The following is a 27,486-nucleotide window of genomic DNA, read 5'->3' on the forward strand; positions in this document are numbered from 1 at the left end:
CCTTAGTTTGTAATTAGTTTGTAAGTAATTCACACATATTTTCAGCCCATGAAAGATGCAACAAGTTTTTAAGTTCAAACTGAGATATGTGCAAGAAAACCAGTGGCAGCGATGTACAGCCATCACTCCATATTCATGATTGAGCCACACTGTGCATCTGCCAATGCTTCCAGTTTTATAATTTAGCCCGAGTCACACACTGGCCCACAGAGAGGAGGCAGGCCTTCTCTCTGTAGGCCAATATGAAAGGATTAGACCGTCAGACCCAAAAATTAATTTCAAAACCACAAGCATTCTGTTGCCAATTTAATTCAGAAAGATTTCACAAACTTCTCTAAAAACTCTATTTCGCCTATGTTTTTCAAACTATATCTTCAGACAAAGATATTAGAGCAGAAACACTTATAGTCGATACTCACTGCATCATTTTTGAGTCTTTGGTGACCTTTTTTTTTTTAAATGTATAAAAGGACTAACACCCTGGGCAGATTAACTCACCTAACAACTAAAATGATATACCATGTCACTATCTTATTCACATTACAGTTAACACCAACCAGTGGTGACTATAATCCAGTTTATTACAGTTAAATGACAGGTAACTTCAATCACTCAAGAGTCTGAACTCTCTTCTATAAATACTTAAAAATGACAACTAAGTACCTATGAATAAGGGAAAAAAAATAGATCAAAATGCATATCAAGTTACATAAATTTGAATAATGTGGACATTTTTTTCAAAAGTGCATCATTTGCAGCTAGTTTCCTATTGCGGGCTAAGGCAAGAGCTCACCAGGAAAATAACATTTGGTTTAGTCACATAAACGTGATGAATCATCATAATAACAACACACCTGAAATATCTTTGCTCATAGTACTTTCAAGTAATCAATGTGTTGCATTATTTCTTACCTTTCCAACCTCAGCTCTCCAACACTTCATTAGTGCTATAGACAGCAGGATCACCTCTGCTCAACATCTCTTTACATTGCAGTGTCATGAAATGTCTGGGGCAGGCCATGGTAGACAATCATCATCTAAAGTAAAATCTACTTTATATTTGAAAATAAATACACAAGTCTTTTTGCATAGTCTGGAAGTGATCACTGATTAAGGACTCATTCCTGCAGCAGGAAGGTTCCTCAGGTGCCTGGCGGCGGACAGCGACTTCACGTGTAGTGGCTGTTGTAGAGTCAGTCTGTTCAGGGCTTGAAGGTTTTCCTGCAGATCATTCACAACTCCAAACACGAGAAGAGCAAAGAGCAGCCGATCTAATGGGTCACATCAGGCGCTAGTAGTTACCTGGAGGAGAAGGAAGCAGTCAGGTCAGTGGACACCAATCCCAGCACAAACACTCACATAGAGTACTGTATGTGCCGAGGCTGAACATGTGGAGAGGAGCTCACTAACTCAACCCCAAATCTGATTTGTTTTAAAGGCCCTTTGTGTAATAATTTATTAGAATCTAATAGTGAGACTGCAAAGTGTAATAAATGAACTATGGTGGCCTTTGCACACCACATATAAAGTTGCTTTGCCCAAAGTACAAGACCATGAAAAACCAGATTCTTATTTTAAAGAGGTTATACACACACAAAAACAATACTTATGGGTAGTATGTTGTCTGTGAAGGTTCTCAGCCATCCAGGTCTTCTTCCCTGACCCTTAAACGACCCTCTTTCACACCTTGACTCTGAAAGTGGGTCACAGGGGGTGTAAAAGCTACAATCATCTACTTAATGACTCTGGAGACAGGTTTCCAGCCTTCAGAGGATAAATACCTGGATTTTTCCACCAGTTACTTAGAACTGAAGAAGCCTCTCAGATGAGACGTGAAACATTTTCAAACCTAACTCAAGCAAGTCTAGTCGCCAACCAAGGTTATAATAGTTTGGGATTTTTCATGAGTTTGAGGTTTTATTTCGTTTTGACTTTTTGTTTTTAAAAATAAGTTAAAAATTATTAGTTTTAATTAGTTTTTAGAGCAGATTTGCTAGTTTTTAGTTTTTATTAGTGTCAGTGGTCAGTGGGTAGTATGTTTAAATTCTGACAGTAAACCGTCAGTAATGTAACACACTGGACCTTTAAAAGGCAAAATAGGGTCTGAGTTTCAAGTTAGCTACAGAAATAAGCCCTATAAAAATTACATATGGATATTTTTGATACAATAACATAGATGTGACAGTATGTGGCTGGCTTACCTCTCTCTCAGGGGTAGATTTGGATTATTTAGGAAAGAGAGCTGTTGTTCCAGACAGCACACACGGAAGGCCAAGTAGCAGGACGACAGGATGAGAACAATTATACTGATGAAAAGAGGAGGAGACACACAGATTAGTTCGAAGTCTGAGCTGCAATGTCTTTTTATGAACACTAGGAGGCAATGTTGACTTTCTGTGTATACTGTCCTAGAACATCCTGGTTTAACAGCTATTATCTCATAAAAAGTGATTACATGATTAAAAAAAAACAACAATAAAAAGTAGAAAATATTTATTTTTCAAAGAAAATGTGAGAACATCTACATGTTTAAATCTTATAACACATAATCAATACATAATCAATATCTATGTGTAGCGCTATGCATTCTATACTCCAGTCTATGCATGTATGTTGAGTTTTGATTTAAATATGTGTGTGAAGGACATTCACCCTGCTGCATGAGATGTGTATTGAGCTGTATTGAGGAGATGTTGCATAGTGACGAAATATAATTCTATAAAGTTACATAGCAGGCAACATTTGTATGAAAAAATTAAAGGTGTGTGTGTGAAGAGGTGAAGGTGGTGTCGGTGTGTTCCTCTGCACACTCACAGCAGGGTGAAGAACTTGAGCAGCTGGTACTCCATCTGTCCCAGCTCCACTACTGGCTCTGATAGAAGACCTCTGTCTGTCTGCAGAGCTCGCTCTGTAACACACACAAAACCATAAAGAGGACCTGGCTTGATTGAGTCTCATTAATAGTTTTCACCTACCTGTTATCTGTGCATTTTAACACATTTGTGCAAACAAAAAAAAACACGCATCACCCTCCCAGTTACTGGAGTGACTATGTGCACTTTAGAGCTCCAAAAATGAAGACCGTCTGATGTTCTGTGTCTTCCACAGGATGCCGGGTTATTGTTTGCATGTATAAATGCTGGAGGGTTCTCTTAAATTACATTAATTAACACTGTGAAGTGTCAGAGAGCACAGCTGCTGCCTGCAAAGGTTTCCATGCTGTGTTTCTAAAAGTGAACCTTTGTTGTCACGAGGCAGACACATTCACCAAGGGCAGGAGAATCACAAGCTGTGTGTGTGTGTGTGTGTGTGTGTGTGTGTGTGTTTTCTATATGACACAAAATGAAAAGCTTACCATTATACTTTTCTCCAACGCTGTTGCATGCGAGCTGACTTTTATCAATCACTCCCTTTTCAAGGGTTCTATGTGTGTTTGGTGTAAAACTCCTATAAAGCAGGTCATTACATAACATCCTGGTTTACACTCCACTTGTGAGCTGTGATGATAATGTACACAAAACCCTTGCAAGGATTAAATATCCCACATGTGACCGAGAACACTGCTGATGTGGGCTCCTGTTTATAAGTGACGTGAAGTGTGTCGGCATACACAGCTGTCAAACTGTCCTCCGACAACTTTTAGAGCAGACACTGCAATAACCTGTTTAATCTGCTTTTGCACAAAGCTTTTAATAAAAGCCCCCGTCATGACTTAATCTCCATTTGAAGCTTAATGTGACTTTGCATAAGAGAGTAGTTGCCGTTCAGTGTCTTTTTTTCTCTCTCTCTCTCAAACAAAATGACAATGGAATAAAATATTGATATACATATTACACATGTCTGTACAGTATATGCATCAATAAACTTTAACGATATGTCCATTTCTCACATAATAAATATGATTTGATTATGACTGATGAGTTTAATCTAACACAATCTGACACTTATGGCATGTGAAACTCTTCTATCACGTACTATTAATATCAATATATGAATATTATCTGTAATTCCCCAAGAAGGTTATGTTTTTTTGCTCCATTTGACAGTCTGACAAATGAAAACAGTGTCTGTAAAAACAGTGTTAAGAGTCAAAACAAAATATCTCATAAAAGTCAACACCTGTCAGCCAACTACGCAACGACTGTTATCCAGTCAGTATAACAAGAAACATAAAGAGCGTGTAGCCTTGAATAAAGCCTTGGACTTTGGAACCGTGCAACGATGCTCTGTGGTCATTATAGAGATAGTTTTATCACCTTCCAGCAGCTGCTCTGATTTGAAGGGTGAGTCTGTGACGTTCAGGCTGCTGCTGGAGTTTCCCAGCAGGTCAGGTAGGGAGGAGGACACGGACACCACTGAAGGTTTCCTTCTCCACTTTAACACTGATGGGAATTCATCAACGACAGGGAATTCGTCCGTCGTTGGGAACTCGTCCTGTGGCACAGAGGAGAGAGGACAAACATGTTGTAAAGATATGGACCCGTACTAGGGCTATGACTGTAGGCCATCACATACAGTGAGATAAATCAAAGAGTTGAGCTACTGTAAATCTACAGTATGTCCATCCAAAGCACAGCTGTAAATAAGAGCGTCCTCTCATATGAAAGCATAATGTTAACCTGGTTATCCAGCTGCATCAAGACACTTTGAAGTTTTGCATCCAACATAACATAATATAATATAACATAATATAATATAATGTAATGTAATGTAATGTAATGTAATGTAATGTAATGTAATGTAATGTAATGTAATGTAATATAATATAATATAACATAATATAATATAATATAATATAATATAACATAACATAATATAATATAATATAATATAATATAATATAATATAAAATAATATAAAGCCAAATACAAACATATTTATATGGTAGTTTATTCAGTTGCTACTGTTTCTAAGGCCAGAAAACAAAGTGAACTCTGAAAAAGGCTTCACATTGCAGGTAAGTCAGTTTGTACAGCATGTGGTGTATTTTATTGACCATGACCCTTCTCTGTCCACCGTCGTGGTCGAGGAGAATAAGATTTTGCTGTAGTAGATCTAAGAGGCTCAGTAGTGTCTGCAGCACGTACACAACCCTGTTATCAGCCAATGTTAATGGGGTTGTTACATGACGTCTAGCAGGTTAGAGAGCAGGGGGCAATGACATCATCGTTTTACCATATTAGTGTATTCATGTCCATACAAAAGTGGAATACTGGCCAGGTGTTTTGAGATTTTCCCACTCCAGGACCGTTTTTTAGAGAATAGAATTTCTTGGCACCCAAAATGCCATTTACGTAAAAAAAAAACTTCAGTGGCTTCACCTAGACTCATTTTGTGTGGACATGAGCTGTTGAGCAGTACAAGAATTATTATTATTTTTTTTTATTATTATTTTATTTTTGACGTTATATTATAATGTGGAACAAATATTGTGTGTTAACATGTTTGGGCTTTCTGCATGGCGTTGGCATGTGCGGGTTTTCTCCGGGTTCTCTGGTTTAACTTTAGGGGTTAGGCTCTCACCCTCATGTGGAGGATAAAGCAGTAGAAGATGGATAGATGGATTGAAACATTATGTGGAAGAACGATTTTGTGTAAATGTTTTTCTTTTTCTTTCATGTGAAACCCCCTCCCCCCCTCCCTGAGACTGGGAACTATTGTGCTGAACAACACCATTTCATTTGTCATTTGTCAAGTGTCCACAGAGCGGAGACATATCGATTATCTCAAGTGATAAATCAACAGTTTTCAAACGAAATTGATCTGCACCAAATTGTAACGAGTCACCCTTTGAAAACGGCCTATTAGTCCAAATTGATGGCTTTAAAATTGTTGCCATAATTGGTTTACTATTTCTTTAATAAATGTTGCAGACCATTAATTACAACAACACATCCTGGAGTGCCAGTTTCAGTGTTTATAATTGCCTTTTGTTTATAGTGCAGTAATGTTTATGAATTTCTCACTTTCTAATAAGATATAAATCTGCAGTAAATGTCTCTCAATGTAAAGAGTAGATTGAATAGATTTTAGCGCAACTTTCAGAAACAAGTTAGACTTTTTAATGGCTTAGAACAAATTAAATTATGTATCAATATTACTGTGGCTAATAAGGTCAATATGTCAATGATTAGAAATCTATTCAACTCGCATAAAATATTTTAGACCTGCATCACCAACAAAAAAACCCAGGATTATCACATCCAGAGTAAGAGGAAATGCAGAATTAGGTTCTACGTCAGTCCTACAGGTCACGGTTCAACTAAAATGTAAAAGTGTAAATGTGTGTAAAAACATCACACAACATTATTTTAGGCCCAAAATAGATTGTGATGAGTTAACAAGTTGTCACTAACCAATAATAAGGTCGGCTCCTGCAGGAACTGCTTTAAGCTCAGACTCTTTCCATTGACCTGGGGAGGGAAAGGAAGATCACGTCATATTCTGACATGCACACCTTATTATTTAGTCATAAACATGAACATGAATGAGTGCTCTGACCTGTAAATGTGTGCAGATCCTGCGAAGGACGTCATATACACTGTCTCTTGAGAGCAAGGATACAAATACATACTGAGGGAACAAAGAAGAGAATGAGTGATGTAGAAAACATACTTTCTTTTTATAATTTCCACTGAAACTGAGTATATACAGTACATATACAGCATATTTGCTCATGCTGTCAATGTGCAACCCTTGAATGTCATGTTCATCATCTATTTGAAGCACTGTAGCAGAACATCAACATTTCTGGACAAGATTTAAAAATGCCCAAACGGATTTGAAGCAAATAACACTTCAGAGATTTAAGCATTTTAATCTGCGGCACAAAGAGGATTTTGATTTAATCACACTTCCGTTCCAGTCTATTACTTCATGGAACAAATGTCATGACAGGTCAGTTATCTAACAGGTTCCTTTGATTATGTTCATGAGCATTTAACCCACTTTCATAAACTGATGCATCGCAGTCACATGATTGTGTGAGTCAACGAGGTGAAAAAAAAACAAAACTTCAACAATCACCTGATGAACAGAAGAACCAACCCCAGTCTTTAGACACATGCTGTACTGGATGTGTCAGACAGTTATGTAATGCATATTACATAAACATGTGGATGTCCACAGTCAAATATCACTATCCTTACAGGATACAGTTGTTACAGTCCTTGTTTTGTGTGAAACACTGTATAAATCATACACTGGTTTGTCTCATGAGTCACCTTTGACAATTAAAAGTGATTCTTTGCTTTGAAGTTGCTGCAATCGAGCCCCGACCACAGAGTAAACGTCAGGCCTTTTAAAATAAAAAAGATTCCGCCGTGTTTATGAGCTTTTGTCTTCAAACAGTAGTACAGTAAATAGGATAACACATATTTAGTATGGAGCCTTTCAAAGGCCAAGGACACGGAGAGTCTCACACAATAAAAGAACCAGACAATAAAACATTAACCCTTATTTGGAAAAAAAACCTACTAGACAGTAGAAAACAAAGTCTAGTTTGAATAAAAAAACATTTAGGACTACTACACCTAACCATGCACTGGTCTGCATGTTACAATAACAACTTAATAAATCCTGAAATCCTGCACATATGTACGGTATATACTTATTATTTTACAAATAATGCATACACATGACTTAACCAAACCTCTTCTCCCGTGCAGAAGCTGTATTGCACACAAATGCTTCATTATTCTAACATGACAGCTCCAGTCTCATGTGACAAAAAGTTAAAAAAAAGACCCTTTTAAATGTTTTCTGTACAGGTGGAAAAACCCTCCTCTCCCCTGCATGAGTTGCCAGACTGGGACTCCACTGCTTCTATCTATAGCATAGCATGGTGTTGTTTTTTCCATCGCACCTCGCATGGAAAATACACCCTTGCTCTGCTCATCAGCATAAGTATTTAAATTCATAAATACATTCATAAATATAAATAATGGTGGATGGTGGTGTTTACCTTCTGGCCTGTGTCTGTGGTGATAGCCAAGCCATTGGGCACGAGGCCTGCTGTTTTGTGCTTCTTTACCAGCCTCACAGAAGCAACAGGGATGGCTACCTTCAGATTCAAACGATTCAAACGAAAAAAAAACAGACTTAGTCTTAAAGCCAGGGTGATGAGAAAAGGACAGACTTGCATGATTTGACATCAGTGGCAACAAGGAGGACAAACCCTGAAATAGACTGAGAGGGACAAAACGGGTAGAGGACATAAAACGTGTCTAACTTCTGTCAGAATGTAAGGAATGCTGTCAGAGTAAGTAGCTTACAGATACAACAATGTCAGGACAGGTTTGGTTTTTAAGGAAATGAAAAGATGAACATATGAAGGAAAAGTCAGTCCATCATCCTGCCCTGTCTTTATGTCAAATAATCTGACAGCTCTGTTTGTCAGATTGAGCCTGGAAACCACCTTTGTCATTCTGAGTGTATGTATGTAGCTCTGTTTGCACCTTGATGTCTTTGCCGAAGAGGTTGGCATAAAAACACAGCCAGTTTCTGGAAATGTAGAGTCGGCCTTGGAGAAGAATATCTCTGAGAAGAGCGCACGAGTACACTGAGAACAGAGAAGGAAAAAGTAGTCTTTCAAGAAACTGCAAACGGGACAAATGCAAATTAATAAATAAAAAAGTAAGTATGAACAAGCGCAGAGATATACATTTTCTAAAGAGTCACAATTTAAGGCAGCGAGACTGATATTGTGCACAATAAGTTTGTCATTTTATAAAAATGAAAAATTCTGTTTAAGAAACACTTAAAGTGAAGGTTTGCACAATATGAACCTTAGTATTAATACTTGTTAAGATACCACTGAATAACCAGTGTACATTATATTAATTATATTAATCAGTCAGAGTCAGTTCTCTGGTCAAATATGTTTATCCTGAGCCAAAAAGGTTAAATGTTTGATGAATGTGTGATGACTGATCATTGCAGCTCACATACAATATACTGTATATTACAAAGATGACTTTAACAGCTGATAATAACATACATTAAAAGGAGAATATTAATCCCATGTTGTCTGTGCTTTAGCAGTAATCAGAGGATTAGGGAGAATAGGAGCAGCAGAAATAAATGACGCAAAACATGTTTAAGGATATTAACATGATGAAAAATGAAACAGCTTTGGTCATGATGAGGACAGTACCTTTCATGAGTATCTCATCCTTGGGCACACACTGGAACAGTTTGTGGTACTGCGAGTTGTACTTGCTGACAGTCTGTGCAGAGGGACAGGGCAGAGTCATGAGCAGCTCCTTGGTGGACCGGCCTGCCTGCACAGTGCCAGCTCCACCGCCACCACCGGCCACTCCAGCTCCTCTTGCCGCAGACACCACCCTCTCCCTCAAAGGACGCGAGCTCTGCACCAGGCTCAACACGTTGGCCCCGTACACACACACACACTCGCGCACATCCAAGGCCTGGAGCAGGCTGCTGCAAGACACACACTGTTGCCCTGTCGCCAGTCAGTACAAGGCAGAGATGGAGGACTGACTCTGGTGCTACGACCTCTATGCACACACATACTCACACACACCTGGTTCGAAAGCTACATCTACACACACACACACGCACACACTACTACAGAGTTACAGCAGCAATGCCTTCTTTCACAGCCACTGAGCTGCTTCTCAGAAAATACAAGGCTCCCTTTCTCTATCACAAATACACCTCCTGTGACTCCACGCTCTGCAGACACCCTCCCTCTCCTTCTCCCTCCAATGCACACACACACACACACGACTCTTCATCACTCAGAGCTTAAGAAAAAACACAACACTCTTGAGTACACACAGGTACTCTTTACTAACCTCAATTAAAATCCCTTTTCTCTCTCTGCCTGTCCTCGCCTCCATCTGTCCGAGTTAAGTGTGTAACACCGATAAACGCTCACTTTGCAAAGAAAATGTTCCTCCCGTCCCTGAACAAACAAGACATCTCACTCATTCCTCGCTTGCTGCTCAAACTCGCCTCCACTTCTTATCCTTCTGTCACTGCCACTTAACTCCCTTTCCCTATTCCTCTCTCCTGTCCTGCCAGTATCTCGTCTATCTGTCTTAGCACTCACGTCTGCTCAGCTTGCCGTCGCCTGCCACCTCTGTTTTTGTCTTTCTATTAATAGCTCCTGCTGGAGCAGCTTCTGTCCTCAGTCATATGGAGCTTACAGTATGGTTACAGTACAGCAGTAAAGCTCCGTCACTAATCGAGGAAAGCCCAGAGGTAACGTCCACTGAATTCATTAGTGAAATGGTATTGGATGACTGCATTGTGGTGTGGTTTTAATATCATTACAGCTCAGTCGTAATGTTGTTAATGTACGTTAATGTACCTTCTATTAAGGTTGACACTTTGAATTTGGAGTGAGGACACTGGACAGGGCTGCTGCAAAGGCATTGCTGCAAAATTGAAAAATGACTGAATGCTTCGTCATTAAATAAAGGAAGTTTATGCAACGTGGTATTGGGTTTCTACTGTGTTGTATCAACTATAGGTCACAAAGGAAGGGAAACTATAGGACGTTTATTGTGCATTATGTGCTCATCTGTGAGAAAATAACAAAACAGTAGTGAATAGGAACTTAAAAAGAATTGCTGTTGCTTTTATGAAAAATATTATTGATTTTCCTTTCAGATTTGCTCCCATCAAAGACACAAAAACAATAAGCACCAAAGTGAGAAGACTTACCGAGCCTCTATAACATTTCTTTACGTCTTCATAGGAAAGATCTTCAATCAAATGGAACCTGAAAAGAAAATATGAAATATGTTAATTTATTGTCATTGAACGACTACAGAAAAAAAAATGGTCATATTTTAATGGCAGTGAGGCTGATTGGTGTCTTTCTCTGACTGCAGGTTAGAAAAATATCCCTATGCCCTATTGTGTGCATGTGTATAGTATGCATGTATCTGCATATGTGTACATTGTATGCAAATCAAGTGAACCACCTTTGTGTGCATCTTTGTGTGCAGGGGGTGAAGGCTGTCACTCAACAACATAAACAAATGACCATGCACACACATATGTGCCTCAGGAGGAACATTCAAAGCAGTGCCGCAAATGGCACAGTGGGATACTTAGAGCTGAAACAATTCATCGATTATTAATCGATTACTAAATTAATCGACAACTATTTTGATAATCAATTAACGGATTGAAGCTTTTTTCATGATTAAAACAAGATTTCCGATTGTTTAAGCTTCTTATATGTGAATAATTTCTTAATTTCTTTGCTCTGGATAACAAAGAAATCATTAAAAGTGAATCACTTTGGTTTGTGGACAAAACAAGACATTTGAGAACATCATAATTTTCAGGTATGACAAACACCGATCAACATTCTTTAAGGTTTTCTGATATTTTATGGACCAAACGATTAATCAGTTAATCGAGAAAATAACCAACAGATGAATCGATTATGAAAATACTCGTTAGTTGCAGAATCTTCCTGAAACTTCCTGACAAGGGCAAAGTCTGAAAGGTGAGATCCTTGACTACATGCATCTTTCTGTTCTTTTCATCATAAAAAAGAACGAGAGAAGTCAAATCAGGGAGGACATTCAGAGAGAAAAGGGTAGTGTTTGCCTTACTTACACACTGAGAAACTCCTTTTAAACCTTTGTAATGTAATACTGAAATTAAAACATCTAATTTAACTTAACACGGCCAAAACAGAAGTCAGCGTCAGATACATTTTAGCGTTAGAGACTTAGAGAGGAGGAGAACAGTAAATAATCATTTTAAATGTAATATACAGGGTCACACAGCTGTGTAGTGGTTAGTGCCTGGTTGGAACAAAGGGCCTTTTTGCATAGAGTTTGCATGTTCTCCCTACGTGAGTGGGTTTTCTCCGGTTCTCCGACTTCCTCCCCCAGTCCAAAAACATGCAGAGGTTAAATGGACACTCTAAATTGCCCATAGGTGTGAATGTGAGAGTGAATGGTTGTTTGTCTCCATGTGTTTGCCCTGTGATGGACTGGCCTTGGACAGGCTTTCACCAGCAGCACCACGACCCTCATGTGGAGGGATGAATTTAATAAGCTACACGGAGGTACTGCTCCTTTAGAGACATATGCAACTATACTGTACATCATTTTCATTGTCGTATATTGGCAAAACATAATGCTTGTTTAAAACATTTGTGTTCACTATTCTAACTTGTGTATTTTCATGGTTGCTCAATGTCACACCAGCACCAGCACCAAAGCAAATACTTCAGCCACACCTCCCCCTTTGTGTGCTGCATAGGTGTTGCCTGCATATCCAGTGGTGTTGCAGCGCATGTGAAAGTAACCCCTATACACACAATCAGAAAAACAAGTGAAGTTTAGGTGTGTTAGCTGTGTTTTCCTAAGGCTTAGTTTGGGGTTGCTTCCAAATCTACATGGAATTTACAACTTACTGAGCTAAGTGACAATAGGTTAAGAGAAAACCACTCCCCTTCACTGAATCACCCAAAAAACACACCACATTTGTATTCTCCTTGAACAGTGTCCTTTTCTGTATACAGCAAGGTGCCATCATGTTCAAATACCCTTGTTGACTTATTGCAGCAGCAGCAGTGTTAGTGTCTCTGCTCTGATGGGAGACAGTCCTACAGGGACGACGACCTGACCTCTGTCTCACAGTGGAAATGCTTCAGTGACACTTTGTATTCAAGAGTAGGATTACTTCAAATTAGAGTACCTGCCGATACGGAGTTCCGAGTACTTAATAATATCCTCAGTAATATCATAAGAGCAAAACAAACATTTTTGATTTTATTCACCATGACTATGCATTTCTTTATTTCCAGATATTTACATCAAGATCTGTTCAACAACTTAGACGATTTCTAATGGAAAACCAATTTTTGAGGTGAGCAAAAGTATAGGAACAGACCTGAATTCGATTTAAATGAATAACACTTAATATTAAGTGCCTGTGGTTCTTTTGATGTTTTGACCACCTCTTGACAGTCTAGCAGAGCAAAGATTACAGCGTGCTCTACTTTTGTCATCATCGCTTATCTTAAAGTACTTCCAAATTGCTGACATCACAACGCTTATTGCCGCACACCTGCTCAGCTCACTTGAAGATAGTGGTATCGGGTGCAGCAGTGTTGGAGTGGATTTATGAATACAAATACGAGTACACGAGGGAAGCACTGGACCAGATACCTGATACAGGCATATATACATACATATATATATATATATGTGTATATATATATATATATATATATATATATATATATATATATATATATATATATATATATATATATCTATAGTAATTAAATCTGACACATAATCGATAAACAATAACCTGAGCTACAAAAAAAACAGGTCGTTAAAAGAACTGACAACTACCCCGTGGTTCACCTTTCTAAAATGTAATTATTTTATGTAGCTTCTGCTAGGGTACAATTCATCCTTCTCCCTATTAAAGTCACCCTCCTAGAAAACACCTCCCATGTGACCATGTTATGAACAATAGAGCATGTGTGCTGCTGCTCCTGCTTGCAGCTTGCTGCCTATAAATAGGATCCACAGAGGCGCTGCATTCCCAGGTGGAGAGAAGAGAGTGATTATTAAAAACACAAGCGGCTCTGGGGGGTGACTAACAAGCTCTCCAGTCCTCACTCTCCATCTGCCTCTCCCTCTTACATGAGATCCAGGTCTCCATCAATACTTTTGTTGCATCAAGGTAAATGTATAGAGAAAAATGTCACAGGCAATTCCCACTGAGGCAGTGAGAGGATATATAAACAAGGTCATAGTATGATGATATCTGTGGATATTTATGGACAGATGTCAAAGATGCATCATTGGAAGCTATCGTCACCAAAATGTCACTTCAATCTTGTTCTTGGCACTATTTAGGGCTTGAAATCAATTCACGGGTCAAGGAGGAGCAATAAAAACTTCAAACTGAGGTAAAGAAAATTAAAACCTCTGCAGCAGGTGTTGTTGGGTTTTTACACAAAGGCAACAACTCAACAACTGGATTAGACTTGTTTCCAGGAGGTTTAGTGCACACTTTGTTCACGACATGAACACGTTAAGCACATCAAAAAAATGTACAATGTAATTTAATCTGCTTTTAATCTGTCTGAGGTTGTGGTTTGAAAATGAAAACCGGTCAGATAGTGTGTGTGTGTGTGTGTATGTATAAATAAATATGCACCTTGTCCATGTATCTCAGTGCCCTTGGCTGAATAGTGAAACTAATTACTAGCTCAAAGAATCCTAAATTGAATCCTAAATTAGAAAGCGAACACCTCCCATTGGTATCTAGTGTAGCCGTGTGGACTCCACACTGTAGTAGTGGCAGTAATGTAACTGGGCTGCAAGAGATCATGAGAAAGATCAGGAGGATGTCATGTGAAAATGAAGTGCATTACACCTGCACAAGTATAGTTCAGTAATAATCCAAACATAGTCAGTGAGGAAACATGGGTATTCTAGTGAATTGATTGTGTAATCTAACAGCACAGTTCTCAGAATGTGATTACAGGTTGCGTGACTAACTTGTGAGGAGGAAAGCTTTTTTTAAACGAGCTGGTGATGTGAACAAGAGATAGAACATTTTCTGAGGAAACCTTATGTACTTTCAGATTATTTCATATAAATTCACTGAAAGTAGTTACATGTCTTTTAACTGTCTTGTCTGGTCACATGAACCCTCTGTTCACAATGTTTTTATACAGTTTAACCTTGTTTCATTACAATACCTCTGTTGGATCTTAGATTGTTCACAGTATTCTTATTGGATGACTTGAAAATAGTTTTGGCCCTTTTACTTGTTTTAAATCATATCTGCCTGGTAGAATGCAAAGTGTTTTTATAATAACAAATCAATGTACAATTAAGTATAGTATGGAGTGCCTCAGGGGTCTGTCCCTGGACCTTTACCTTGTATATTTCAGCTCTCGGGTCGTTATCATTTGGAATAACGGAATGAACTTCCATTGTTAAACTGATGATACACAGACATACGTGCTAATGATCATCCCAGATCTTGAGTCATGCTTATCTGCAATAAAAACCTGGATGTCGGACAACTTCCTCCTTGACGATGACGATGACAACACAGAGATGCTGCTGATTTGTGCAGCTAATCAGAATCATGTGATGATGAGATAACTGTCATGGTTGACAATTACGTGAAGTTTATCAGCAAGGAACCTTGGCGTTACCTTTGATCCTGATCGGTCTTTCAATCAGCACATTAACTCTTAGATGTGCCTTCAAAAAAGTTACGATATAAGATAAGATATAAATAAGATATGAAAGAACATCAGTCCTTTACATACATCTGAAATATTAATAAAATTTTAAGACATTTAACTCTTCAATTGCTAAGTTTTTGAAATGATGCACCTTCATTTTATGGTCTAGAAAAACACAATAAATGAATTATTTTCAATAATATATATACACTTCATGTAAACTGGATTATTTTTGGTGAAAGATTAGCAGAAACATTTTTTTATGCATTAGTATTTTTTTTTGCGATGTCATATTTCATAAAATACTCACGTTCCCACACCTGGAGTGTTCTCATAAAAAATCAAACTATAAAAATGTTATAAATTATTTATTTATTAAATTTTTTTAAACCAACATCAGTCCTCATCATACATATCAAATATTATCGAGTTATTTTATACAGTTTTTAACCCTTAAATTGCCACGTTTCTCCACGTTTTGTTTTTTTTGATGCATCAAAAATAGTGACTCAAATGAGTTTCAAGGAGATTTTTGTCCGTAGGTGTGTTAGTGTGAGTATTTTAGTTAACGTTATTTATTATAGATTAAAAGAAAATGCACAACCTGGCATGAATTTGCAACAATCTGCATGATAAAACACAAACATGTGTCTAGGTGTGTTTAAGGGTTAAGGAAACCATCATGCATTAGTTTTGATATTGACCAGATTAGTGTGTATATCTTATCCATGCACATCCTAAATGTATAAAAGTATTATCATATTTGCTGACTCATCGGCCGCGACAAATTCAAAGTGTCTTATGAATATTTACAGTGGGATATAGAGCACAGAGCAGCATAGGAGTGCTGAGGTGAGTCTCACACACACACACACACACACACAATGCATGCTCAGTGATTGACATGCATAAAGCACTGAAGTCCTTCCCATTCACTGGGTTGTCCAGCCCATAATCTATCCGAGATAATTCCCATCCCAGTACAGACTCCCAGGATTACACTGCTCCTGTCTGAAATCCTCCTTATATAACACGCAAGCACATGTACAGTATACACACGCATGCGCTGCATGCAGACGTTCACTGTCATCTATTTCAATATGTTCCATCAAAATTGTTTTAAATGAATTAAAACACTGTACTACCAGTATAATGTCACGTATTTCCACATAAATGTTCTCCCTTGGACATTCGGAAAAAGAAAACCCTTTGTAATTAATGTCTGTTTGCGGTCTCTTTGTGTGCAAGTGTGTGCACACTTTCGACTATTGTTTGACATCAAATACAGCTGAAATAAAAGCGGAAAATAATGCTGTGAAAATAAATCTCCTGGGGCTGTAACTCATGACCGTGCACAGGATGCAGATGGTGTGTGAGGGGAAAAAAGGAGTTGTGGCAGAGAGCAGTGTGTGAGTGTGCGAGATTTGCCTGAAGTGTCCGTGCGTGTCATCGTCCTTGGAGGGTTCCAGGTCCTGAGTTGAGAGCAGGCCTGTTTCTTCACTCTGCTCCTGCTGCTCAGTCATGCTCCTGGCCCTGAATACACAAACACACAACTCTATGATAACAGCATGAACTGTTCCACTGGACTTTCATGTACACATGTAAAAAAAAAAAAAAAAATTGGTTTGTGTTTGTTTCCAGGTCTGGCTTCAAATAGACCTCTTCCCAAAAGGTTTATGGGGCAAACAAGTGGACTCTGCCATCAAAATCAACACAGCGGTGATGCAACATTCAAAGTCTGATTCTGTGGGTTTATTCCACGTTTAAAAAAATCTAAAAATCTCTGCTCTGCAAAATAAAGCTGTGTTGTTGTGCCTGTGTAAATGGGTCAGTGTCAGCAGCACTCATCCAGATGTCCACAAAGAAACAGAGCACCTCAGAGGTTGTGCAGATGGCTGACCTGGTGTGCTGCTGTGAGCTCACGCAAAGCTTTTTAAGAGTGTTTTACATTTCATACTGAAACTTTGCAGAGCAAATGTCTCCACAAATGAATGAAAGCCAACAACAGGAAGGACAATCTCAAGTTTGGGTCTGTGTATTGGCAAGAATCTGGCAATAACATACATATTCCAATAGAGGAGCAACAATATGATATATTAGGATGCTATAAGCAGGGTGAAATGTTGTTATTTTAGTAGTCTATTATAGTATATAGTCTATTTAAGGAAAACCCTCATTGTAAAAATAACAATGTACAATATACAATTGTCCTGTAGTGAGAGTGAAAGGGGAGACAATCAAATGTCCAAAAACCTGCTGCTAACTAGAGGTCAGAAGCTTTAATATGACACACAACCACTGCCCTTCAACAGAATACAGTATCATGCCATGGAATATCACAATATTTTAATGTATTCATATTTTCCACTTAAGATATGGCATTGTGCATGTTCTAAACGGGAGACATTTCTTTCTGTGAAATGTGAGTCACTGATAATGAGCACATGATTCAACGGAAACACTCGACACTCGAGAAACATCTTGTTGAGGCTGTTTTGCATAAGGTTAAAAATCACAGCAAATGGTTTCTTGTGGGAAGGAAAACAAGCCGTGCAATCTCCATCTACAATGAGAACATAAAAAAAAAAAAACTCAGATAGGATCTACTTCTCCGGACTAGACCATTCTGTGTAACGTATCCCCATGGGAACTCCACAATTCCCTAAACAACCTTGCAAAGCGTGGTTTAAATGAGTTCTAATAAAGTGATTTTAAATGGCCTTGCGACGGCGACCTGTCCAGGGTGCAGCTCGCCTTTCACCCTGTGTCAGCTGGGATTGGCTCCCCCAGAAGACAATGAGCGAGTGAAATGGTGATTTTAAATGTAAATATTTAAAGGTCCAGTGTGTAAGAAATTATTGACGTCTTACGCTCAGACTACGGGTTGTAACAAACATAGGACTCTCAATGTCAACACTCAGATCTTTATTTTAAAGCACTTATACAAGCATACTCATGGGTATTATATTCTAGTTCTGTAAATAAATCCTCCTTAACGTTACACACTGGACCTTTATGATACAAACAAACATAATAATGCCTTTCTTTTTAAAATGCATACACAACCTCACACCTGGCCTGTACCATGTTTTCCTCTGGGAGAGGGGAAGTCATTACCACCTGTGTGTGTAATTACAAGTGCTGATGGAAACAGGCTCTTGCGTGCACTTTCCACTGTATTAGCTCTAATTGGCCAGAAGCTCGATGTCAGCCGCTGACCTGTTCAAACAACAGGGACTTCCTGGTGATCTGTGATCACAGAGAGGTTGAATGAGAGATGAAGGGCCTGCTGCAACCGATAAGGAGAGCGTCTGTGGGGTCTTTTCACCTTCATTTCCGAGGTTAACGGATTCAGGAGGAAAATCTCATTCCAGATGTGGGCCTCGGGGCACAATGGAGGCCTGTGGTACTGCTGCACTTGTAGCTGTGCTTGACTACTCTTTGAAAGGAACTGATTGGTAAAAGAAAAGCACAAAAAAACTGTAAAGCGATCTCTCTGAAATAGCTGGACTACATATTGTTCTATTAACTTGTCACTAAGTTCGGATTTCCGTTTTAATGTCCATGTTTGTGAGGAAGGTAAGACTGACACAGAACCTTGTGTGTCTCTGCGGTAAAAGTAAATGCTCACACATTTCCAAATTGCACTTTACCGCTTTTCGCGGTTCCTATGTCAGCTGGGATTGACACCAGCTCCCCCCACGACCCTCACGTGGAGGATAAAGCAGTAGAAGACGGATGGATGTAAAACAAATAACCAGACAAGCTCCTTGTCCTATTAACGAACAAACAACCTCATATTGTTGATCCTACTTGATCGTGACTGGTTTAATTTGCCATCTGTTCAGTGTTGAAACATTTGCCTTTTTGATGAGATAGTTGTACACATTAGTTTATCAGAGGGAGGAAGTTGTTTGACCTCTGACTCCTGGGAACTCTTGCCATTATGTCCTCTCCTGTCCTGGGGAAAATAATTGTGGAATTACACACCACACACAAAATGCACAAAGCCATAACCTCAGGTTACATCTATAGAGATGTTCAAATACTTTCATAATTAAAAATAATTATTAAACGCCTAGCAGTGTTATTTCTCTCACTCAAAGATTGTACTTTTACAATTGTACTATTTGTTCTACTAAAATATGTCATTATAAACGAACGATGTAAGATCAATTCCATACGAGATCTCAAGTTATAATCTAAAAAGTAAAAATTGTATCTATGTTGAAATAGAATAAAAATGTGATATACACTCTCACAGCTCGGGTGTGAAGTCCTGCCCGGTTCTTTATAAACGATATTACACAAATATCTGCTAAAATAATAGACTTTAACATGTATTTTGAGGTAACACTTTGTCTTACATTTTCATTGTTTTTCCGTACATTTCCTGGAGACTTTTCTTATCATTTTCCAAAAGCTTTGCTGCTATTGAAGTGTGAATTTCTAGAAAGGCCAACCCAATTTGAACACTCAAGCAGAAAGGTCAAAGTATTAAAAATAAAGGTGATCTGACATCAATATACATTTGAGAAAATGGGTCTGAAACATCAGTGTTTTCACACAGAGCTACAAGTGATCAATAACATGTATGATGTAGTGCAGAGTGACTGTTGTGAAAATCTATGAACATATAGACATATAGAACTCTTTCTTTTTAACAGTGTCCAGCGGCAGCTATCTTGGATGTTAAAGATCTGTTTGCTTGTTTGCTATCATAACAAACTCAAAAGTCATTTAGACAAAATGGTTCCATTACAGGTGGAAATCTGAATGGGAGGGGCAGCAGGATTAATCTGCCAGAGTAAATGAGCTCACTGATTATTCTGGTTTCCAGGCCATAAATAAACAGGTCTAATTATCCCTTTACACATCTATCCATCCATCCATTTTCCACCGCTTTATCCTCCACATGAGGGTCACGGAGGGAGCTGTGCCAATGTCCATCACAGGGACACAAACACAGACAAACAACCACCCACTCTCACACCTATGGTCAATTTAGAGTGTCCACTTGACCTAATCCCCATAGTGCATGTTTTTGGACTGTGGGAGGAAGCTCCATGCACGAAGGCCCTTGTTCCAACCGGGACTCGACCCGGTTGGAACAAGGGTCTTCTTGCTGCAGAATCCCTTTACATATATCAACTGAAAGACTGTAACTATTTTTCCTCTCCTCCTCTTCCTTCTTATCTGGAGACAAACATTTAGTGATGTCACAAAACCTCCTCTAATCTAATTAAGTGTAATCTTGTCAAGGTTACTAATCTGTGGGATTGACACGTTCTCCAGTCCCTCATTTCCTAAAGCATGTTTTTGTTGTTGTCACGATGTAAAGTCAACTCTATTTTTTTACAGTTATATTGTCCCACATTAGTGAGTGGCCTTCATGTACACACACATTGCAGGGTATTTAAACTCTCACTTAAACCACACTCTACCTCTTCCACACAGATGCAAACTACACACCTTAAAGAAAGTCCGCACAAAGACAGTCGACACACAGCTTTGTAAACAGTGCATGTTTCTTTGTTTATCGTGTCAGCGTGAGTCTAGAAACATTTAATGAGAAGCGATTTAACGAGTCTAAAAAAGGTCAAAGTAGGTTGGTCTTTTTTAAAAAGAGGACAATAAAGTTGTGTGCAGTCTGGTGCAGTTTACAAAGAGGGTTTACATTCCTTTCTTTCTTTAGAAATGTATAATTTGGAGATGAATATGAGGAGGAATTGTCTAAAACGCTGAAGATGCTTGACAATTCTTGACATTCTATGTATCAATTTACAAAAATAAAACTTTGCAATGACACAATAAGCATTTATCTCATGTGTTTATGTAGAACTTACAATGTTTAGAACTGCTATTGTTTTATTTTCCATGACAATTATCCCTGAATGTTCCCCATTGCTGAATATTAACATTACTTATTATTCTCATAGGCAAAGACACAGAAGTGCAGGAGAAGCACAGCCTTTGGACTCCTCCTGAAATAACCTCCCATTGTGCAAGTACCTCAAACCAGCCTCTGATGACAGACAAGTGTTATTAGTCCAACGCAAGGCTCTACATGTTCGTCTTACTGTGAAATACAAACAGGATATTTACTCATTTTCTTGTTGTAATTGTTAGTGTCATAAGAGACACAAAACTTAAAAAAAACACGTGTCACTTCCTCAAATATAATAACACTTCCATTTGGGGAAAAACAGCATGTATATCACTACATTTAAGTTGCACTACAGATGGATGTAAATCATAGCACACTTAAATATTCAACAAAGGTCAGGACACATGGATTCATACAGATATAGCCTATGTTCCTGGAATGTAGTGCATTTGGTCCTTTGAGCAGTCGTATTATTAAAAGCGCGATTTGAGTCAAGTTAGTGAAAATAAGGCAGGATAAAATCAGAACGGGAGCACCACTTCAACTTAAAAGCACAGAATGATTCACTTACAAGTACAAATAAATGACAAACATAATAACAATGTCAAAAATAATAAAATGTCGATGCGTACAATTTTAAAAATCTATTCTGGTTCAGTTTTTGATTTATATAATAATATAATATTTGAACAGCTGCATACCTCACACACTAGTATTGACTTAACCATGAGAAACACTTGGTATGTAAAGTTAAAATGTGCTCAGTCTGTCGCCATATTGTAGTTTATTTATGTCTTTCAGAGATGTCCATGTATGTATTCACAATTCTGACTGAATACTGTAGAGCTGAAGACAAAAGTCAATGTCCAATTAGAGCCTTATTATGTGCAATCATGTTATTGTGTCTGATCAACAATGTAAGATCAAAATATATTCCCACGGACAGTGTACCACAGAAAGACCACACACCACGGAGACGGAATCTTGGCTAGTGACAGTGAATGCCACTAAGCTCTCCTGCTCAGTGGCAGTCACTGGCACTTTTATTTTTAAAATCCCTACCGGAAGCCCCACTCTTACTAGCGCTAGCTTAACGTCTCTTACCTGTAGCGCTCAAGCTGCCGCGATTTCTTTCCGTTTTTCGCCTTTTGGCCCAGTCTACAAAACTCCTCAGGTGTGTGCGACATTCATCACTTTACCGTGTTTGTCCACGAACAAAAAAGCCGGATAAAAAGCCACGAACAGCATGTCAGCTCCAGCTCAGATGAAACGAGAAGATGTGAAGCGGAGGGTCGAGCAGGCGGAGCACAGACCTGCTGAAACGTGAGCAGACGAGTGTCAGTGCGGAGAGGTGGGTTGTGCTTCTCACCTACAGCCCAGTGTGGCTGTTTACTCACTGCTGAGGGATTAAACTCAGGCGATTCTCTTTCCACAGCCTCTCAGAATAACCTGACGACGGATCATGGATTGGCACGTTTATTAATAATAATAATAATAATAATAATAATAATAATAATTATTATTATTATTATTATTATTATAATAATAAAGATGAATAATACTGTCAAGTGTGCAGTTTTATTTGTAAAGTCACACAAAATATTTGATTTATTTGAATTTATTTATGTTATTCAAAATAAATGAAATGAAACTTTGGTATTCGCAAAGCTACACTTACTCAAACATTATGGGTGCAACTCTTCAACTCCACTACAGCCGCAGCAGAATGGAGAGAAAAACGTGGCTTTAGAGCCGATTAACTGTTGTGACATCACTTTGGCGTCATAGGTCACGTGGAGAGAGCAGCAGCAGCAGCAGCAGCAGTGTTTTGATAACTCCTCACAATTGGCCAGGTTCAAAAGTCCATTTGTGTAAGAATTAGTTCCATCTAAAGGTGAGACTGAACTAAGGTGGTTAGGTTTAGGTTTTCAGACCAGGAAGGACTAATGCTCTTTCACAACTCTCTCCTTCTCTCTTAACGTTTCCTCGTTCTTCTCTGCTCTGTTCATGCACTGGGTTTTGTGGGCAGAGATTATTATTTTTCTTTCTTTTTTAAATAGTAAACTTCCACATAAAAACACAAAAGCATGTTTTAGCTGGTTTGTCCATTCAGGCTACTGTAGAAACATGGCACCACCAGATGGTGGCCTCCATAAAGCAAGGCCCTTGCCTTAAGTGCATTTTAAATATACTTTAGATTAAACACTTGTCAAAACACATTAGTGTATAATATATAGAATTTCTGTCATGTCACAGATTAAATCCTGCCCCAGACTAGAGGATAATTGGCCAGATTTCATCCTAATCGGGCCCTTTCTCCAATCATACGTGTCTTCCAATTTTAGGATGATTTGAACAGATTACCCTGTAGTCTGAGGGGTTAACAGACATGATTTTAATCAGTCTTCCTGATTTCAAATCATAATTATTAAACATGTTCGATATTTACGACTGAACAGTGATTGGGGGCGTGAGAAGAAACCGCAACAACTAAAGAGAGCCAGTTGACCGGGATTGTTGTGTACTATTGTTTCCAACCGTAACTTGTACAAGCAGATTCTCAGTCATGACTTCATCCACATGTTTTTGCATTTCTCAGCACAAAACATCACACACACAACAGCTGTTATCTGACAAAAGCCGACAGTCCACCGTGTGTCTGAAATCACGTTAAATCACGCGAGTTTCTGTGAGATCCCTAATCCCTGGAATCTCCTCCCTGAAATCGTGGGATTAAACACCAAGTGTTCAACTCGATCGTTGCTTCCTCAGGATTAAAACATTGACAATCGGTTACACAGTGTGGAGCAGGCTTTAGTTGTGGGACTGTAGTCAGAAGTGTTATTCACCACCATTATTGTTGAATGATTGATCAACAACACGATACAAACTATATTTGCAAGATTTTACTCTGATAGTAGACAGTAGAGAGACGACAGCTTCGCCTGGTTTGTCTCTGTTTAGGTGTTGGAGGCATAGATACTGTGAAACGGTGTGAGAGGAGAGTCCATCTAAAACATACAGTATCTTTATTATATGTCGCACTTCAGCTTCTCATTATTAGACGGACATTTGGTACAAATACACTTAAATAGCAAACTCATATTTAACGAGACATTTCTCAGTTTTTACCTTTAAAGCATTCGTCTAAAAGTTGATAAAAAATAATTCTATGACTCTTTTAATTACTTTTTTAAAGAAATGACTAACTGCATTGATTAATAGTTTATTTATCACTACTAAATTAATTAACTTTTCTTAATAACTGCACAGACATCACACAGTGATGTAAAAAGTGTCTCATATCGGGAATCATATTGCAGTCAAAAATAATCGCAGGTAGATATTTATTCAAAATTGTTCAGCCCTAATTCTAAGTTGGATTGTCAAACATTAACCTGGGTTCTGGTAACGTGATGAAAAGAGAAACACTGCTCACACTGCACAAACATTTCAGCTGCTTCCCATTCAGACATGTTAAGGGCTAGGTTTTTAAAACCTTAAAAATGTACTTTTTAAGGGGGTTTTTGTGCAGTCAGGATGACTTTCAGAGGCGCACAGTGCTGAGAAAATATTTCAACTGTTGATAACGAGCATTAAAATCTTCTGTGACTGAATCTCAAACCAGACGCAGCTACAACAGTGCATCACACAGGTTCACGGGGCCAGTTAACAGTATTTGTACGCTGTACAAACCTGTATCACATATAGTAGCATCGGACATCATGATACAACGTGTATCATGATGACACATGCAGATGACACCTTCACAACTCACTGATTTGAAATGTTTCTGTGTGTAGTATTTTGGCCTGACACTGATGAAAATCACTGAAATAAGACAAACTGCATCTCCTCACTGCACCAATATAGTCCGTACAGTTTCAGTGGATCCTTGTACTTCTCCCTTTGCAGCATTTTTAATATTTAGTCTTGTTTTTTTGTATCTATTACTGAATTTAATGAAGAAGAAAAAAACAAAAAAGGGAATCCACCTAATATTTCAGCTTCAACAATCCACTTTCCATGTGGATGTGTCCCTGACTCACTTCATATCAACTGCTGTTGCCCGGATCCTCCTGGTCTGTATAACCCACACATCACATAGTCACATAGTCACATAGTGTGCTGCTGTACACTGACCTGGCTCTGCTGGCTGCTATCCTCTGACTGCAGTTACCATGAGGCTGGCGATAGTGGGGGAGCTGGTAGTATCTGTCCTGTCCTGGGGCCTCGTCGGCGGGCAGGGCCTTAGGGCTGGCTGCATAGATAGTGCATCCCATGAACACCTCCTGGAAGTCAACCTCAGTGTCCCACAGCGAGCGGAGGAGAGACGTCTTCGAGGTGTCCTCTCTCTGAGCTGCCTGTCCTGTCCTGATGCCAGCCAGCTGCTCTGTGGAAAAGCCACTGGCTCAGCACATTGTTATCTTTACCCCCTCCTTCCTCCTGAATCTATCCTACAGCCAACCTCATCCTCTCTCTCTCTCTCTCCCTCGCAGTCTCTCCCTCTCTCTCCTCCTTTCTCCGCAGAGCAGCGAAGATAATCAGATTTCACATTCAAACTCACCAAAATCATCCCCAGCGTAATCACTCCCTGTCACTGGTGCTGCATTGTGCTAATGCACAGAACATATTCTCAGTGCAGGAGCATTAGGGGCAGTTAAAAATATCCTCCCTGCCTGGTGGAAGCAGACGGAGATGAAGTTGTAGCAGTGGGTGCGTTAAAAGCTGCCCTAACATGCTGCAACTAACAATCATTTTCATGATCCAATCTGTTATGGTCTCAAACGGACACGAATGAGCGCTTACCATATTTTCCCTGTGCCTCGGGGGGGAATCTTGAAATAGCTTTACTTGTCTGAGCAACTGTGAACAAGCAAAAGATATAATTTAGCAAGCGCAATCTCATGCTGTTCAAATGTGAGGCATTTTTAATTACACAATTACCAACCCCCCCCCCCTATACAGTATTACAAGGGTTTAAATTATACACCATTTACTCAGCTTTAAGAAATACTTTGACTCCTGAAGAAAAAAAAGAAAAAAAAAGAAAATCAAAAATCCAGTGTGCAGAGGATAGTTGTAACTGCAATTATATTGTAAGGATTACCTCGTGTTAAACTCCTCTGGTACATTAAGTTAGTTAGTAAAGAAACTCTCTAAATCAGTCTGAGGCCTCTCTTCAGGGACACTGCTCTCCTGTGGTCAAAACCCAAAGCGCACTCCCAGTTTCCCAAGACTATTTTCTCTTATACTGTAGACTGTAACAGAATATAAAACAGAAGTGACAGAAATGACCTTTTATGTTTGATTTTTCTCTGCAATGTCTCGTCTGTCTTTTGACCTCAATCCATCAAACCACACACAACTGTGCGATGTACTTTACACTTATTTAAGCATTTCATTTGTAGAAAATGATGGTATATTTGATTTATTTAACATGTTACCTTATCAAGACCACTGTCGACATGAAGAAACATTCATAACCTCATCGTACCACTCATTCAGACGAGGGTTGATTTGTGAGTTTTGTGCCTGTTCTTGCATTCACAGTGTGAACACACTTAGGATAAGTAATTGTAAAAAAAACTCTCAGCAAATATGGGCATAGTGAAAAGCCTTCAAATGTTGTGTACAAACAAAATACCTTTATTTCATCCAGTTTGGCTTGTTCCCTTCATAATACAGAGCAGAGCGGTGGAGCAGACACAGGGAGAACATGCAAACTCCACACAGAAAGGTTCCCAGACTGGGGAATGGAACCCAGCACCTTCTTGCTGTGAGGCAACAGTGCGAACCACTACTGTTACTGTAATGTGAGCCAAACCATGCGAGCATGCTCTCTATTGTGAACAGGTTTTCGTGGGCGTAACATATGACTTCCAACACCATGAATATAGTCTCTGTTTTACCCTTTTTATGACGTAACTAATGTGCAGGATAGAGAGTCACTAATACGGATGTTGAGAGACTTGAAGCTGCTAACACTTTCAGTAGAGGAGGCGTTTATATAAAGAGGTGACTCAACAGATTCATGTTCTCCCTGTCTGTCTGTGTGTGTGTGGGTTTCCTCCCACAGTCCAACAGCATATGGGGATTAGGTAAATTGGGACACTCTGAATGGACCGTAGGTGTCAGAGTGAGAGAGAATATGGTTGTTGGTCTCTCCACACGTCTGTATGTGGCCTGTGATGGAGTGCTGACCTGTCCAGGGTGTCCCTCCGCCTTTCCCCTTATGTCAGCTGAGATAGACGCCAGTGACTATCTCAGATGACTTTCTTTAGTTCACATTAAGGGACAAACAATTATTGTGACACCATATTGGCAGATTCCTCCCTTCCTCCCTATCTGCTGTCACATTGTTATTTGTAATGAGCTT

At 39.0% G+C, this 27,486-nt stretch overlaps 1 protein-coding gene across 7 annotated transcripts; it reads right to left on the reverse strand.

Annotated features, from left to right (window-relative positions):
- Positions 1 to 293: 293 nt before the first annotated feature.
- gramd2aa (GRAM domain containing 2Aa) lies at positions 294 to 25,580 on the reverse strand. Of its 7 annotated transcripts, XM_058630329.1 has the most exons (13): positions 22,786 to 22,803; positions 22,212 to 22,423; positions 16,649 to 16,753; positions 10,693 to 10,750; positions 9,155 to 9,455; positions 8,457 to 8,560; positions 7,964 to 8,062; positions 6,502 to 6,573; positions 6,357 to 6,413; positions 4,257 to 4,434; positions 2,815 to 2,908; positions 2,202 to 2,306; positions 294 to 1,302 (listed from the first exon to the last, which is right to left on the reverse strand). In XM_058630329.1, the coding sequence occupies exons 2-13, from the start codon at positions 22,292 to 22,294 to the stop codon at positions 1,299 to 1,301; spliced, it is 1,260 nt and encodes a 419-aa protein (XP_058486312.1). In that variant the 5' UTR covers positions 22,295 to 22,423; positions 22,786 to 22,803; the 3' UTR covers positions 294 to 1,298. The 7 variants fall into 7 exon arrangements, with proteins under 7 accessions (XP_058486312.1, XP_058486308.1, XP_058486314.1 ...); XM_058630325.1 differs by lacking the exons at positions 22,212 to 22,423; positions 22,786 to 22,803 and adding an exon at positions 25,251 to 25,578; XM_058630331.1 differs by lacking the exons at positions 22,212 to 22,423; positions 22,786 to 22,803 and adding an exon at positions 25,251 to 25,573 and having other exon boundaries at positions 9,155 to 9,227.
- Between the last annotated feature and the right edge of the window lie 1,906 nt (positions 25,581 to 27,486).

The sequence above is a fragment of the Solea solea genome, chromosome 5, assembly GCF_958295425.1.
Source record: "Solea solea chromosome 5, fSolSol10.1, whole genome shotgun sequence".
In the NCBI taxonomy this organism is placed as follows: domain Eukaryota; kingdom Metazoa; phylum Chordata; class Actinopteri; order Pleuronectiformes; family Soleidae; genus Solea; species Solea solea.